Source organism: Mycteria americana, chromosome 13, assembly GCF_035582795.1.
Source record: "Mycteria americana isolate JAX WOST 10 ecotype Jacksonville Zoo and Gardens chromosome 13, USCA_MyAme_1.0, whole genome shotgun sequence".
Classification (NCBI taxonomy): domain Eukaryota; kingdom Metazoa; phylum Chordata; class Aves; order Ciconiiformes; family Ciconiidae; genus Mycteria; species Mycteria americana.
Window position 1 is genome coordinate 1,430,403 of NC_134377.1, and position 13,422 is coordinate 1,443,824.

General features: G+C 47.6%; 1 protein-coding gene across 2 annotated transcripts in view; it reads right to left on the minus strand.

Moving 5' to 3' along the window:
- The window catches only part of MORC2 (MORC family CW-type zinc finger 2), a 58,183-nt gene that overhangs the window by 6,547 nt on the left and 38,214 nt on the right, over positions 1-13,422 (minus strand). For both annotated transcript variants that reach the window (XM_075516610.1, XM_075516611.1), the window contains 7 exons: positions 12,114-12,254; positions 11,479-11,633; positions 11,222-11,350; positions 9,778-9,883; positions 1,300-1,432; positions 876-950; positions 381-770 (listed from right to left, as the gene is read on the minus strand). In XM_075516610.1, coding sequence (XP_075372725.1) covers positions 381-770; positions 876-950; positions 1,300-1,432; positions 9,778-9,883; positions 11,222-11,350; positions 11,479-11,633; positions 12,114-12,254 — 1,129 coding nt within the window. The remainder of the gene's footprint in view (positions 1-380; positions 771-875; positions 951-1,299; positions 1,433-9,777; positions 9,884-11,221; positions 11,351-11,478; positions 11,634-12,113; positions 12,255-13,422) is intronic.

The window sequence follows — 13,422 nt, forward strand, 5'->3', positions numbered from 1 at the left end:
TGCTACCAACCAAAACCTTCTTTCAGCCAAATTAAAAAAAAAAAAAAAAAACAAACAAAAAAACAAAAGCTCAGCATCCAGTATTTCATTCGATAGTTAACTAGCTCTTCCAGAAAGTTTTAGCAGGTGCTACATGATCATGTGAACGCTCACCCCACCACTCCACATTCTTTTTTTTCTGGGGCAACAGTCTGGTCTAACAGGAAAGAGATGAAATGAGTCTTCACGAGGGGTGTAGAATGGCACCCTAACCCAAGAGTAAAGTAAAAGTTATCTTGTCCTGCACAGGCACTACAGTGCAAATCCCATGCAACAGAGCAAGACAGGCTATGCAGAATAGTAGGTAAGGAGCTGACAGTTCTCATCCCATCGAGTCTCACCTGTGGGCATTTGACAGTGGCAGATTTCTTTAGCGCTGGTACCTTGGCAGGTTTTGGACTGGGTGTCTCACGTGAGCTTTTGGGGTTCTGCAGGACAGCAGAGGGTGGTTTCGTTGTTGTACCTGGTTTGGCAAGAGTTTTTAAAGCACTGTCAGACCTTCCAGCTGTCACAGTGTGCTGTTGTGTCCTGGAAGTGCTGGCCTCCTCCTTGGAGAGCATGCTTGCCAGTTTGGGAGTGCTGATATTTGGCCATGCTGAAGAGCTCTTTTTCAGCTGACTGATGGACTTGGGAAGAGGCGTGGATAGTGGTGGTCTGCTGGGAGCGTTCTTTATAACATCAGGTAAAGGAGGAGACCGTGGGCGCTGAGGTCGGGTCTGTGACTGGGTGTTCTGAAATAAATGAGGGTACAGAGAGAGGACGGACAAGTCGGGCACTGCTTTTCAGAGCAGCTAAGGATAGCACAGAAAAGTACCCTACAGCAGTATCCCATTTACCTCCCCTGCAGGCCGTGTGGTCACTTCCAGAGGCAGTTTCTTTAAGTCAGCTTGAGATCGAATTGGAGTAGTTTTCTATTAAAAAAAAAATTAAAAAAAATCAGAAAGGCCATCTTTAAAAGCTGTCGGGGCCTGCCTGAACCCAGCCCAGCGAAGTTTTCCATTTTAAAATCAATTATAAGAAGGTGTGTTCTGCGTCCTTCAAGAGACATCCCTTCATCCGAACACCAGCAGTCACTCCCATTTTCCTAGCAGAAAATGAAATGTAAGCTGAGATGCTTGTTTTCTGTTATTAAAACAATCCCTACCCCATGAAGGAGCACAGGTGGCAGTAGAGGCTGAGACAGACATGACTTGGCAGCAGCCATTTGCACTAGGAGGTCCCTCAAACCTGCTGTGCTTAGCTGGAGACCTCCACATTCACCTGCAGAGCTTCCAGCTTTTCCTGCTGCTGGCGGATTTTCTCTGTCAGTTGTTTCTGCTTTTCCTCCTGTGATTTCAAGTCTTTCTTCAGAGTTCCCAGTGGTACCTTCTGCTTCTGCTCTGCGGCTTCACATCTAGCACGAAGGGAACGCAAGACAACCTCAGCAACGACAGCAGAACCTGCACTGTCTCACACACACAGCACTCTCCCCATATCCCATCCCAAATGCAGCAGTAAAACCACCTTCATTTCTGCAGTAGCCACAATCTCAGAAACGGTGGTTTTCTTCTTGGGAAACACATATACAATTTAAGGATCAAAAGCATAATTGTTAGAAAACAAGCCATTTATGCTGGGAATTACCAATTCAGAGCCCAGGAGCGAAACAAAGCTTAGGAACAGCTGCGACTAGTTTTCTATACTGTTTCTGTACTTTGCACTTTTACAGCAATTTTCCTTCTGATCAACTTATGTCTTCATATCGATTTCCATTTAGAAAGGAAAGCTTATTACCAGTAACCCGTGATTAAGATGTCATTTACACGAGCCTTCCAACAGAAGATGCACTTCGTGTTGCCGCCCAAGGCCAAAAAGTTTTCCTTTACAATATCCCTTAACTATTTGCTTTTCCCATCCTGTTCGGCTTATGGCCTACAAAACAGCGGCGAGTATCCTACTCCCTCAGGTCCTCTCAGATGCAGAATCCCGGAAGAGTTCTTGAGAGAGGAGGAAAACGCAGGTAGGAAATACATGAAAGTGGCATCACCTTCAAACTTCTGGCTGAGCAGCTGGCCATCAGGAACATTGCCAGAGGAAGAAGAAGGGACTGAGGGGTTCCCAGGCTCATCTCCTGTCACAGAACTGAGTCATGGACAGACACACCAGGATCAACACCTTCAGGGCAAAGTCATGCAGGGATAACGTGAGATAGGAAAGCAGCAGTACCAAGACAACTCTTGCACAACGCAAGAGATCCAGCTGACTCCTACGCTGCCTTGGAGCCAAGCTGTTAAAAACTTCCCGCAAGTATGAGTGTTACAGATAAAGGGAGGACCCCACTCTTCTTGTGGATCACACAGAGTTCCAAGAGGCCAATGAGAGATGATTTTATCAAGAGCTCTGATCCTGAACCTGCCAACTGATGGGATATCCCCTAGTCTGTGATATACATACTGCGATCAGCTTTGAAAGTGGAAAGGAGCACAAGCAGCAGTTTCTCCATCAGCCTCTTCTCAGCTGAAGCACTGCAGGGGAGTTTTTCATAGAGCGTTTCCTTCCTCGGCTAAGAAAGTATCTGTCATCACTGCAAAATGACTGCCTGACACCAAAGCTGCAATTCCCAAAGATAAAGCTGAATGAGTGGCACCATACGCAAGTTTCCCAGCAGAGAAATGCCATCTCCTACGCCATTGCATGGATTGAGGCTGAAAACATTGTTAAGCTGTATCTTACAGCACAAGAAAGTATGAAAGCGCCCATTAGTTCTGCCGACAGGAAAAAATTAAGACTACTCATGACATTCAGAACCACAGATTGCATCGCTAGCGGCAGCAAGTCAGAAAAAAGGAATTATCTTTGTAGTCAGAATAGTCTGCAACTCAGCACCAAGACTTTGGTGATGCTCAGGGAGCTTTGAGGCAGAGAGTCATCTTCAGCTAGTGTTTCGGCCATGAGTCCAAACCCAACTGGATTTTAGGTAGGAAAAGGGAGAGAGCGAGCCTGACACTGAAGTGTGACACAGACATGCTGCCTTCTCTGTGACAAAGGGAGCAATGGTGCCACTTAGTGCTGACCCCAACATAGACTGTGGCATCAGACTGCTTCACATGACAGACTTCACATGGCATGTGACTGCTTCACATGACAGAGATGGAGAAGGGCATTCAGCTCCCATGATCCAGGACAACATCCTACCAGCAGAAACTCAGGTGTAGGTGGACAAATCAGAAGGGTGGTGAACAGCTCAGTGCCAACAGTGCAGGCAGACAATGCCGAGGCAGCTAAAACCACCTTGTGGTCTTCTGATGCCAGGAGAGAGTCTGAACATCAACTCTGACAGTGCTTAATCTTCAACTTGGCTGGATGAGATTCTGCACAGACCCTCATGGCGCACAAGCTTGAGGCCACCCACCCATCATGGCAGCAGCAATGCTTCCCAAATCCTCAGTCCTCCCTCAGACAGTACAAACACCTGGAATGGAAGAGCTGGGGCACATGGTCAAGACACAGAGATGAAGGTATCCAAACCCATGGCACAAGGACACAGCAAGAAACATCAAGCAGTAGAGCACTTCAAAGGGAAGTTCAGAAGTGCAGTGACTGTAAGGAAGCCCTGCTTTCTACTGGCACCAACCAAGCCAGAGGAGTGCTAGTGCAACGTCTGTAGAAAGCCTTCTGCGCCGCATAAAAGGACACAACTGCACTCACTGTTGGAAAGTGCATGTGAGCCTACTCAATCCAAAAATATTCGAGAGTTATTTATCCTCCAAGAGTAAGAGTCCTGAGATCCCTTTCAAAGAAGCTGAAATGACCAGAAGTTTGGATCACCTGTCGGAAGCACCTCACCTGCCCTTTCCCACCTCCCTGCAAGGGGGACGTGGGACAACACCATGCGTGCGCACACTGCAGAGGCACATTCAAACTGGCTCCAACCAACATCCCAATATGTTCTCACGTGAAATGCAGCCAAACCCCTTCAAATTTTCAAGGTATTGCAAATACAAAATTTAAATTTTTTCATTAGTAAATCAAGCTCCTGTTAGGTTACATGATAAAAAAAGCTCATCTGCACATACACAAAAGAGCACAAAGACAACGGCAGGTGGGGAAACCTGAGCAACACCCTTCCCTGGCTACCCCCAGGCCATCCCAGGAGGCACCACAGCCCATCCAAGGCCCATTTCCACAAGCCCAGAGGCCCAAAGGCAGCTCAGGGAATGCAAATCAGGTACTTAGAGGAACAGATACGCCATTTGGGCTCCTGCCAGGGCTGTCCCAGGGCAGCCTCAGCCCCAGCATCCAGTCAATGGGAGCGGCTCTCGGAAACATCTTTTGGACAGATGGGAGGAACCAAAAGCAGGTAAAGGAAGGGATTGAGATGATTTGGGGAGGAACAAACATGGGAAAACAGAGACATAAAAGGCTAAAAAGGGCCAGTTGAACATAAACAGTTGGCTGTTCAGTACACTTGTCTTTGCACTAAACTCCATTTCTAACTATTTCCTGGACAAGGGGCTCCATTCTGCATGTGCATGTGTGTCTGGGGTCTGAGTGCCAACAGCTGGAGTGGGACCACCGGTTGCAGGGGCCTGTGTGCCTGGGTGCCACCAGCTGCAGTGACTGCAGGCGTGCACATGAACGTCTGATTCACAGCAAATGTCGGGCCAGATGAGCCAGCGAGGAATCACAGAATCACAGAATCACAGAATCGTATAGGTTGGAAAAGACCTTTAAGATCATCGAGTCCAACCATAAACCTAACACTGCCAAAAACCACCACTACACCATGTCTCTAAGCACCTCATCCAAACGTCCTTTAAATACCTCCAGGGATGGCGACTCAACCACTTCCCTGGGCAGCCTGTTCCAATGCTTGATAACCCTCTCGGTGAAGAAAAATTTCCTAATATCCAGTCTAAACCTCCCCTGGCGCAACTTGAGGCCATTTCCTCTTGTCCTATCACTTGTTACCTGGGAGAAGAGACCGACCCCCACCTCGCTACAACCTCCTTTCAGGTAGTTGTAGAGAGCGATGAGGTCTCCCCTCAGCCTCCTTTTCTCCAGGCTAAATAGTCCCAGCTCCCTCAGCCGCTCCTCATAAGACTTCTGCTCCAGACCCTTCACCAGCTTCGTTGCCCTTCTCTGTACGCGCTCCAGTACCTCAATATCCCTCTTGTAGTGAGGGGCCCAAAACTGAACACGGTATTCGAGGTGCGGCCTCACCAGTGCCGAGTACAGGGGCACAATCACTTCCCTAGTCCTGCTGGCCACGCTATTTTTGATACAGGCCAGGATGCCATTGGCCTTCTTGGCCGCCTGGGCACACTGCTGGCTCATATTCAGGCGGCTGTCAACCAACACCCCCAGGTCCTTCTCTGCCAGGCAGCTTTCCAGCCACTCTTCCCCAAGCCTGTAGCGTTGCATGGGGTTGCTGTGGCCCAAGTGCAGGACCTTGCACTTGGCCTTGTTAAACCTCATACAATTCACCCCAGCCCATCGATCCAGCCTGTCCAGGTCCCTCTGCAGAGCCTGCCTACCCTCCAGCAGATCAACACTCCCACACAACTTGGTGTCGTCTGCAAACTTACTGAGAGTGCACTCGATCCCTTCGTCCAGATCATTGATAAAGATGTTAAACAGAACTGGCCCCAACACCGAGCCCTGGGGGACACCGCTTGTGACCGGCCGCCAACCGGAGTAAACTCCATTCACCACCACTCTCTGGGCCCGGCCGTCCAGCCAGTTCTTTACCCAGCGAAGAGTACACCCGTCCAAGCCATGAGCAGCCAGTTTCTCCAGGAGAATGCCGTGGGAAACCGTGTCAAAGGCTTTACTGAAGTCTAGATAGACAACATCCACAGACTTCCCCTCATCCACTAGGCGGGTCACCTTATCATAGAAGGAGATCAGGTTGGTCAAGCAGGACCTGCCTTTCCTGAACCCATGCTGGCTGGGCCTGATCCCCTGGTTATTCTCTACATGGCGTGTGATAGCACTCAGGATGATCTGCTCCATCAGCTTCCCCGGCACCGAGGTCAGGCTGACAGGCCTGTAGTTCCCCGGGTCCTCCTTCCGGCCCTTCTTGAAGATGGGTGTCACATTCGCTAATCTCCAGTCAGCAGGGACTTCCCCAGTTAGCCAGGACTGCTGGTAAATGATGGAAAGGGGCTTGGTGAGCACATCTGCCAGCTCCTTCAACACTCTCGGGTGGATCTCATCAGGCCCCATAGACTTGTGAGTGTCTAAGTGGTGCAGCAGGTCACTCACCATTTCCCCCTGGATAATGGGGGCTCCAGTCTGGTCCCCATCCCTATCTTCCAACTCCAGGGGCTGGGTACCCATAGAACATTCGGCCCTGCTAATAAAGACTGAGGCAAAGAAGGCATTAAGTACCTCAGCCTTTTCCTCATCCTTGGTCACTGTGTTTCCTCCCACATCTACTAGGGGCTGGAGATTCTCCTTAGCTCTCCTTTTGCTGCTAATGTATTTGAAGAAGTGTTTTTTGTTGTCTTTTATAGCAGCAGCCAGACTGAGCTCTAGCTCAGCTTTGGCCCTTCTAGTTTTCTCCCTGCACAGCCTCGCTACACCCCTGTAGTCCTCCTGAGTTGCCCGCCCCTTCTTCCAGAGGTCATAGACTCTCCTCTTTCTCCTCAGTTCGAGCCAGAGCTCTCTAGTCAGCCAGGCCGGTCTTCTTCCCCGCCGGCTCGTCTTTCGGCACCTGGGGACAGCCCGCTCTTGTGCCTTTAGGACTTCCTCCTTAAAGAATGTCCAGCCTTCCTGGACCCCTTTGCCCATAAGAGCTGCCTCCCAGGGGACTCTGTCGACCAGTCTCCTAAACAGGCTGAAGTCCGCCCTCCGGAAGTCTAAGGTGGCAGTTTTGCCGACCCCCCTCGCCGCTTCTCCACGTATCAAAAACTCTATCATTTCATGATCGCTCTGCCCAAGACAGCCTCCAACCATCACATCACTCACCAGTCCTTCTCTGTTGGTGAACAAGAGGTCCAGCGGGGCACCTTCCCTCGTTGGCTCACTCACCAGCTGCGTCAGGAAGTTATCTGCCACACGCTCCAGGAACCTCCTGGACTGTTTCCTCTCTGCTGTATTGTATTTCCAGCAGACATCTGGCAGGTTGAAGTCCCCCACAAGAACAAGGGCTAGCGATCGTGAGGCTTCTCCCAGCTGCTTATAGAATAGTTCATCTGTCTCCTCATCCTGGTTGGGGGGTCTGTAACAGACTCCCACCACAATATCTGCCTTGTTGGCCTTCCCCCTGATTCTGACCCATAGACACTCCACCCTATCATCACCATCATCGAGCTCTAAACTATCCAGACTCTCCCTGACGTATAGGGCTACCCCACCACCTCTCCTGCCTCGCCTATCCCTCCTGAAGAGTTTATAGCCATCCATCGCTGCACTCCAGTTGTGCGAGTCATCCCACCATGTTTCTGTGATGGCCACCATATCATAGTTTTCCTGACATACAATGGCTTCCAACTCCTCCTGCTTGTTGCCCATGCTGCGTGCATTGGTGTAGAGGCACTTCAGCTGGGGTGTCGTCCGTGCCTCCTTCATAGAAGAACACCCCTTGCGTGCTTTGAGGCATTTCACTGGTGTTTCCCTCTTGGCTCCCGTTGCCTCAGGAGGTGGCCTGGAGGTGGCCTGGGAGCAAGGGGAGGGGGTGTCTAAGGGCGAGCCCACAGAAGCTGACTACTGGAGGGACTGGGGAGTCCTGCCCAACTGCTGGAGACGGGTATGGGGGTGTAGGCAGAGCTGTGGATGCCTCTAGGCAGGAGGCACCTGGGAAGAGCGAGGATCCAGATCTGCTATGGGATGGAAGGTGTGCCCAAGGTGAGACACTGGGAGGTCTGTAGCGTGTGTTATCTGTGTCCATGTGAGGAGGTCTGTACGCCTCACCCCCTGGGGCTGCAGGCCTCGGGGCTCATCTATCCCAGTGCAAGTAACCAGAGGGACGGGATCCAGGGGCCAGATACGGATGTGAGTATTTCCACTAGTCATTCTTCATCCTGATCAGCTGAGAAGGAAAAGGATGAGGCTGCTGGTGCAGTTTGCGTGAGTGCTGTGCATGTTTGCCTGTGTTGATCTGCATGGCCGGACGTGCATACATGCGTGGTCTATCTGTGTGTGTGTGTTTGTGTCTACCAGTAACACATTCCCAGCCTCGCTACTGCTTCTACCTGGGGGGCTGGAGGTGTGGCAGCCTCTTCTCAGGCTTGCAGATTTGGCCCTGCCCCAGCAGTTTAGTTAAGAGGACATCCTCAGCACAACCACATGCTTCATAGCTCTGCACCAGGGCACAAATACATGGAGCAACAGGGAAGTTAGCATTGGTATTCTTCCAATAACAGGTGCCAAAAGGAAGAAGCCAGAAAATCAATACTTTCCAAATATCGACATCAACACTTCTTTGTAGCCTTTTCAGCCGCAGATGTTAAAATTTTTATTTCAATTAAAAGTTACCACCTGCATTCATTCCCTTTGTCTTTAAGCACCCAGCCAAGGCACCTGAATTACAGCTGAGCAGCTTCCCTCATTATACAACAAAGACAAGAATCAGCTTCTAGCAGCATCTCTCTCCACAGAGAAGCAGCCTAGAGCAATTATTTTCCTCATTCAAATAAATGACTAGATTCTACCTAAATTTTATAACTGTGAAACACACCACTGGTAAATGAGTCAATGTATTGCTCCCTCAAGTGTGCAAAATGTCATTCTTGGGCTCACTGCAACTCAGAGGTGTTGCTGCAGTTTGCGTGTCCAATGGGTTGGAGCTATAGTAGCAATAAAGACAATTGCAAAGACCCCGCTGAACACATATCGCTCCCAGCCTGCGCTTATGACTATTGCTGTCTATACTACCTACATTAAAATTAACATGCATAAACTAAGGCTACATATTTCCAGTGGCAGTGCAGAAAAAAACATAAAGGAACTTAATTTCACCAAATCACTGGTTGAGGCTGGAAGGGCCTCTGGAGGTCATCTGGTCCAATCCACTGCTCAGGCAGGGCCACTCAGAACTGGTTGTCCAGGACCATGTCCTGGAATATCTGCAAGGATGGAGACTGCACAACCTCCCTGGGCAACCTGCACCAGTGCTCAGACACCCTCACAGGGAAAAAGTGTTTCCCTGATGTTCATAGGGAACCTCCTGTTTATGCCCATTGCCTCTGGTCCTGCCACTGGGCACCACTGAGAAGAACCAGGCTCTGTCCTCTCTGCAGCCTGCCTTCAGGTTGGAGGAGATCCCCTTGAGCCGCCTTTGCCCCCTTGAGCCGCCTTGATACATTGAGGAGATCCCCTTGAGCCGCCTTTGCTCCAGGCTGAACAGTATATACCAGTGCCCAGGGTTGTTCCTCCCCAGGGGCAGGACTTCACACTTCTGGTTGAATATCATGAGGTTGCTGTTGGCCCACTTCTCCACCTCTCGAGGTCTCTCTGGATGGCTGCACGACCCTCTGGCATATCAGTCACTCCTCCCAGTTTGGTATCATCTACAAACTTGCTGAGGGGGCACTCTCCAGTTTGTATACTGCACAAATGCCCACCAACATGTCAGCTCCAAGCACATACATCATCACTACTTTTTCACAGACTGTGAGCACAGCTTAAAGGTATAGAATTACTGCCTATCCCTCCAACTGTTCTCAAAGAACAGATGACCAGAAAAAAAAACCCAAAAAAACAGGTGCAGATAAGGCACACTGCAGAAAAGTCTTTATATGAAGTTATTCTTACCTGTCTTGTTCAGAATCAGGGTTCATAGAGCATACCCAGCTATCAGGGTAATTCTTCTCCACTGAACTCAGCTGGAATGGGAGAGTCCGCCATTTCAGACATACATCTGTTAGACAAACACTTCGCAAGTCAGAAATATACAGCCTGAGCCACAAAATTTTTTCCATAGCACTTCTCAAGCCCATTTAATGCCCAGGGACCACACCAATTTCCAAAGTATATCCAACGACAATAAGACTAGTGGCCAAAAAGAAAAAAAAAAAAAAAAAGTGAGACAGCCACAGGATATACTGAGTCAATTCTTGCTTCATGATCACAAAATGCTTGGAGGAAGACCTCAAATCTTGTACAAGACATCCATAACAAGAATCTGATGAAGCCTGGCATCAACTGATACTAGAGGACCTCACATGCACTGCTGCAATGACAGCATGTACAAACCAAACTGAACAGCCGGTCCTGAAATCACTGCTCATCTCGGAAGTCAGGCTCTCTCTTACTGATATCAACACAAAACAAGTCAGAGATTTATCCACAAAAAAACCAAATTATAATAATCTAATAAATTTTAGATGAACCAGGAAGACAGATTTGGCTTCCAGAGCATTGCTGGCCTACCAGGAAATCAACAGCTTAAAAAAAACAAGTTTTGCCAAGAAAATGCAAACGTTCTTAAATCAGGCTCTGGATGTCAACAGCAGAGGACAAGAATGACAGGAAAGCCCCTCCTCTTTGGGAGGAACTTGGAAAGGACTGAGAAAACCATCAAGGCAGGAAAGCCTAACAAAATAATTCCACAAGACTGGCCTCACATTCCTTGCTACATCCTCATCCCCAAGTCCTGTGGGGAAAATGAGGTTGAGGGAGTTTGGTGTCCCTCTACTAAGAGACAAAGTGATTGTGTTGAGATCTCCCTTACCCCAGTAAGGGCTTAGCCAGAGCTGTTTAGAGGTACACAGAAGAGAACTTGCATTAAATTTGAAAGTCAACTGTAAATGGTTCCCTTCTGTGCTCACACCTAGTACCGATTAGCAGGCCAGTGCATCAGAATACAAACTACTTGTCCACTTTCCATTGCCTACAGGAAAGTTTCAGATCTTATTCTAGTGTTGGGATGGGTGGCTTTGGCCACTTCATATGACATTTCTAAGCCCATCCTCAACACTGCTACTGGCCACACCTGCCCCGTTCTGTAAAGGCAACTGAAGAACATCATGGTGAGTAAACTGTGCAGGAAAGGAACCTTAGACCAAGATGTCTAAGTGTACCATCACGTGCGGACAAAGGCAACTCACAGAAGGAGACAAGCCCTAGAAGGGGATAATGATAGCGAAACTCATCTCAAATCTCCTACCCATTTAGCTGCTCCCCTACTGCAGCCAGGAGTCCCTCCCCGCTTCCCCAGGAAGGACCAGCCTCCTAATCGCAGCCTGGTCAGACGCACCGCACTGAATCGTGGTAGGGATCTCCATGGCTCTCCGGCGTTTGTAGCGCAGTTCACTAGATGGAGGCTGATTCCAGTTTGCTGACAAATAACCAAATTCATCCCAGAACTTGATGATACCTCTCTGGGCTGGAAAACAAACAAGCCCCTGCTCAGTATAGAGCCATTACCACAAAAATCACCACCTGCACTCTTGGCTGCCTTCCCGCCACCAGAGTTTCCCTTTCCAGCCCCTGGTAACTGTGAGGCTTCATTACCTATAGCAACATCCTTCCAATACTGAGCTAAATGCTCTCCCATGGCCTTCAGCAAGTGTCGATACTCTTTGGCATCAGCGAAGTCTTGTTTATTATGGGTTGGCTCCAGAACCAAATAGGGCACATCAACCACGCCTACCACTCCACCACATGCCCTGGAAGAGGGACACACAGCCACAAACATCATTAAACTACCAGGTTGTTGTTCAGAGAAACAATTGAAAATAGCAGGTTACATACACACTCACTCACCCACCCATTCCTGAAGCAGTACTGGTTTTAATTTATCAGCTTTCTAAATCAGACTCAAGCAGGTATGCCAAAAGTAAGGTATGCTCAAATATTTGTATTTGCTTTTTGCTCATCAGCCCCAAATGCCAGCACTGAGCACAAAAGCCTCATACTGCTGCAGGTATGACCAAAATCTGTGTAGAGAACTATCAAGAAACTAGGGAAATATTGGGCAATATTAAATATAATTTATTTGTCAGAATCCAAACGAAAGGCTGACAAAATGAGTAAGCCTCATGCTCGTGAAGAATGATTAATGCAAAACAAGGTTATTGCACCAAGTTATATGTAGGAACATGACAGGCTTAAGCAAAAAGATTGCTGAAAAATCTCCAGGAACTCACATGCCACCCTCCAGCTGTGGGCCCACCTTCTCATACATCTTTATAAGTCGACTGCAGTTATAAATGAACATGCCATCCAATTCACGCTGCTCAATATTCACACCAAAAATAAAATTCAGCTCTTTGGGTTCCTTCAGTGCCCTGTAAGAGAATGAAACAGAGCCTCCGAGATGTTGAAAATAAAACTAATTATTTGCTGTCACAGAGGGTATGGAAATCCAGCACCTTTGAGCATTATGGGTTTACTAACACCTGGCCTGTAGTCTGCTATTTCTAAAACATGCGAAGCATTTGTTGAATGTGCATTACAACTAAACATGAACAAAATACAAAAACTTTGCAATACAGGCACCAATTTAAGCTGGACAGTATCCATTCAGATAATTTAATTATTCATTTGGATATGTTTTCTCCTTCAGGAATGGATTCTGTTTTTTATTTCAGATCTGCCTGTTCAAAAAAATTACAGTTAACTAGTTTTATGAAAGTACTGTTAAGTACAGATTGGTCCTCTCCAATGTTATTTTGGTTTGTATTTTCCAGATGTAGATCTCTATGCTAGACAAAGCATGGAAATTAAGATTTTGATACAAAACTACAGTCTTGATATTCAGATACTGGGAAAGTTCTCATAGTTACAAGTGTTATAATGCTATTGCTCTAAGTTTGAAAGCTGGAACAACACACAGCCCAAGCAGAGCTTTTTTCTGGAAATGACAGGATAGCAATTTGCATGATTTCTACTTTATCTATGCAGCAGATGACTTCAACAAAAGTTGGCCTCAAGTATATTTGTGAGCACATACGGATTTCTGAATCTGAATCTTTGATTATCAGGAATTTTATCTCCTGCGATGCAGAAAGCCTCAAGAGATTTAGATCTCCTTGCGTTATAAACCAAAATCCCCGTGTCTCACAAACAGAACTATTGCTCTTTAACAGACTAAATTAAGGAGGTTCCACAGGTTCCATGAAATCCATGCTGAGAATTTTTCATGAGAATCCTCAGTTTCAGGCTAAAAGTATCATCAAATGTGAGGTCCAAACTTTTAACTACTGCAAGGCATAGTCTGTAACACTGTCCTACACACCCCTCTCATTTTTGACCTCCCTTATTTTTCCCCCTATATCAAATTCTTAGCACTTATGTGCTTTATCCCAATTAGAAATTTGACTTCTCCTTACGTGATTAGTTGAAGATAGTGAAATTTTTTAAAATGATCCATTGACTGTCTACTAATATCAGGTATTAAAAGAACCTGAGCTGTGCATGCATGACCACTGCACAATAATAATCTGCAGATGTAAG